Source organism: Numida meleagris, chromosome 32 (assembly GCF_002078875.1).
Source record: "Numida meleagris isolate 19003 breed g44 Domestic line chromosome 32, NumMel1.0, whole genome shotgun sequence".
Lineage (NCBI taxonomy): Eukaryota > Metazoa > Chordata > Aves > Galliformes > Numididae > Numida > Numida meleagris.
This window is the reverse complement of record NC_034437.1, coordinates 748,011-751,437: the sequence shown is the minus strand read 5'-3', so window position 1 is coordinate 751,437 and position 3,427 is coordinate 748,011. Positions and strand designations below refer to the sequence as shown.

Below are 3,427 nucleotides of genomic sequence, written 5' to 3'. Positions count from 1 at the left end.
GCCGCCGCCGCCGCCGCCGCCGCCGCGCTGAGGAGACCCCGGGGAGCGCGAGCGAGAGAGCGCGAGCAGAGCAGGAGCGCGGGCTCCGCGCGGGGCACGCTGGGAAGCCGAGTCCCCTCCCCCTCGGACTACAGCTCCCGGCAGCACGCGCGGCCCGGCCCCGCCGCGGACTCTCGCTCCCAGCAGGCACCGCGGCTCTCGCGAGAGCTAAGAGCCGGAAGTAGGGCCGGAAGCGGTGCGCGGGTCACGCGGGGAGGCGTGGTGCGGAATGGCGGAAGTAAAGGGGTTGCGTGGGGGTATGGCGGGCGCTGCTCGGGGTCGTGCAGGCCGCGGCCCCACACCGCGGCAACTCCCAGCCCGTTCCTCCACGCCGTTGGCCCCGGTGCTACGCTAGGGCCATGCAGCCTGCAGGCCCCAGCCCCATCCCCTGGGCCCGACGCCTCCCCCCTCCCCATCACGCACCAACAGGCACCACTCTACGGCCCGTTCTATTCCAAATGTCTTTATTCCACGTTTACAAACCAGACCCAACTCCCGTCCTGGGAGTGGGGTGATGCCCGGAGTTCGGTGAGGGGCCTCAGGGGGCCCACGTGCACGGCCCAGTCCTGTCCCCCAGAGCCTCTTAGCGGGGCCTGGGTAGCCGTGCAGCATGGGCACGCTGCCCAGCCTGTGACTGGGGGGCACGCCCAACCCACCCCCTGCAGGAAGCAAGGAAATACGGGGCCTCCTACCCACAGCAGCTGGGAGGACCCCAACCCCACAGGTAGACCCCCCGCCCCCTCAAGCCCCAAAGCAGGGACCTGCTGCCGTAGTCCTGCACATGGGGAGCACCATGGGGCGGGGGAATGCTGGAGACAGCCCTGGGGCATGGCAGTAAGGAGGAGAGGGGTCCAAGCCCTCCCTCCCAATGGGGCCTGGGGGTTCAGGATCAGCCCCACACCCCAGGCAGGGCTGTCCCCCCCAGTCCCATTCTTTGTGCCCCTCAAGGAGCTTTGCCTCATGCCCTCCATCCAGCACCAACGTGGGGGCGATGATCCTTCATATCCAGTGTAAACAGCTGGGGGGGGGCAGGGGATCCCTATGTCCGCTGGGCGTCCACCTTAGTGAAGAGGCGGCTGTGCCAGTAGTCGGGGTTGTCAAAGGCACAGTCCGAGGCCTCCAGGCTGCGCAGGGGCTTCATACAGGCCGGGGGGGGTCCAGGGGGACTGCGGCAGCTGGGGCAGGGAGGGCCACGGGGGGCCAGCACCGCCTCCATCTCCTCGTAGCCCTGCTCCTCAGGTGGGCCCGGGGTGGGCTCCCCAGGCCGCATGTCAGTGTAGCCATCGTGTCGGGGGAGGCTGCCCTCATGCCGGGGTCCTGGCCCCCCCACCACGTTGCCCAACGAGCGGCTCAGCCGTGGCTGCTTGTTCATGTACTCGTAGTCCTCCTCCTCCTCCCCGTGGCCCGGGGGGGGCCCTGCGGGGCTGCCCAGCTCTGAGCCCACCTCCATGTACTCGTAGCCCAGCTCCTCCAGCGAGGCTGGCCGCGGTGGGGGGACTTGTGGCGGGGCCCCAGGCTGCCGGTTCATGTACTCGTACTCCTCCTCCAGCTCTGGCACTGAGCTCCCCGTGGGCTCTGGCTCTGCGGAGTAGGGGTTAGACAGCGGCTGTGCCCCCCCAGATCCCCCAGTTCTGCCCATGGGAGTGGTGCTGAGGCCGGGGGGGCTTGGCTGTGCCAGGGATGGGTTTGGGGAAGGGAGCACTCAGCCCTCCCTCCAAATGTTGAGCCCTCCAACCCCAACCTTCCAAGGATGGAACTCCTAACTCAATTCTGGGGCTGAAACCCCCCACCCCATGGGAGCCCCCAAAGCTCTGCAAGGAGAGACCCCCACCCACAGCCCAAACCCTGCTGGGAAGGAACCCCCCCCACAATTGGGGATGGGACCCCTGAGCTGAAACCCTCACCCCGTCCGGCGCAGCTGGGTGTGACGTAGCCGTTGGCGTCCTCCTCACTGCCTTCAGAGCCGGGGGGCAGGGGGGGGAAGCTCTCCCGTTGGGACAGGTACGCGCTGTCCCCCCGCGAGCGCAGGCTGCGGCAGAGGCTGCCCGACAGCGACAGCCCCTCGGCCAGGTCCAGCTCCGAGGCCGTGCCCCGGCCCTCCGACGACTCCGACACCGTCCGCCCCACAGATTCCTGGCGGCTGCGGCGCGGTGGCCGCGTCCCAGTGCCCTGTGGGACACGGCGGTGATTGGGGGGGGGGCACTACCACCCCCTCAGTGCCACCGCTTTGCCCTCAGAGCGGCAGCACCCATAGACCCCTCCCACCCCTGCCCCCAACCCCAACCCCAACCCAACCCAATGTAATCCAATGAAATAAAATGGATGGAAATGCAATGAAATCCACTGCAATGCAATGGAACGTGATGCAGCCCAACCCCTTTGCTCCCCCCAGGATCCTCCTCTTCCCCCCTCCCTAGGTACCTGGCGGCTGCCGAGGCCGGACTGGTTCATGGGGATGTATCCAGCTGGGGGGCTCAGCAGGCTGGGACTCTGGGGGGGGACACAGGGGGGTTGGCACCGAGCATTGCACCCCACCCCACTGTGGTAATGGGGCTGGGGTCCCACTGGGGTGATGGCTTAGGGTTAGGGTCAGCCCTGTCCCAGCCTGGGGGAGCTGGGGTCTGGGGGAGCCATGGGGGATCCCAGCCCCACATTCTGCCCCATGCCATGTCATAGGACCCCGTGCCCAGGATGCAGCCAGACCACATCAGGGGCCCCAGGGAGTTGGGGGGGGCTCACTCGGGTGCAGCTGCCTCGTGGCCGGGGGGGGCAGAGGCCGAAGGACACGTCCAGCTCCTCCTCCTCCAGCTCCAGCGTCTCCATCTCGTCCAGCTCCTTGTCGCTGAGGGTGGGGGGCTCGGCGGGCGGCACGGCCCCACTCTCCTGCTGTGGGGACGGGCACATGAGGGGCTGCTTGCCCCCAGGGGGGGCCGGGGGAGGGCTCTCACCCACCTTGATGACCAGGTAGCGGGGGGGGTCACGCGCCATGCGGGTGAACTCGTTGGCCAGCTCCTTGAAGGTGGGGCGGATGTTCTCGTCGATCATCCAGCCTGGGGGGCACCAAGGGAGGGTCATAGTGGGGTGGGGGCCACGGGCAGCCCCCCCCCCCCAACCGAGGCGGTGCCCCCCGCTCACATTTCACCATCACCATGTAGACGTCGATGGTGCAGATGTGGGGCTGCGGGAGCCGCTCGCCCTTCTCCAGCAGGTCGGGCACCTCGGGCAAGCGGATCCCGGCGTACGGCTCAGCCCCAAAGGTCATCATCTCCCACAGCGTCACTCCTGGGGGGCAGCACTGTGAGCACAGGGCTGGGGCGGTGTGGGGGGAGCTGGAGAGGGACCGTGGGGGCTGCGCTCACCGTAGCTCCACACGTCGCTCTGATGCGTG

The 3,427-nt window shown here is 68.5% G+C and overlaps 1 protein-coding gene across 1 annotated transcript in view; it reads right to left on the bottom strand.

Annotated features, from left to right (window-relative positions):
• The window catches only part of ERBB3 (erb-b2 receptor tyrosine kinase 3), a gene marked incomplete at its 5' end in the record, with an annotated part of 11,646 nt that continues 8,705 nt past the window's right edge, over positions 487–3,427 (bottom strand). The window contains 7 exon segments of the mRNA XM_021379079.1: positions 487–1,620; positions 1,944–2,208; positions 2,461–2,529; positions 2,779–2,925; positions 2,992–3,089; positions 3,175–3,321; positions 3,399–3,427. Coding sequence (XP_021234754.1) covers positions 1,079–1,620; positions 1,944–2,208; positions 2,461–2,529; positions 2,779–2,925; positions 2,992–3,089; positions 3,175–3,321; positions 3,399–3,427 — 1,297 coding nt within the window.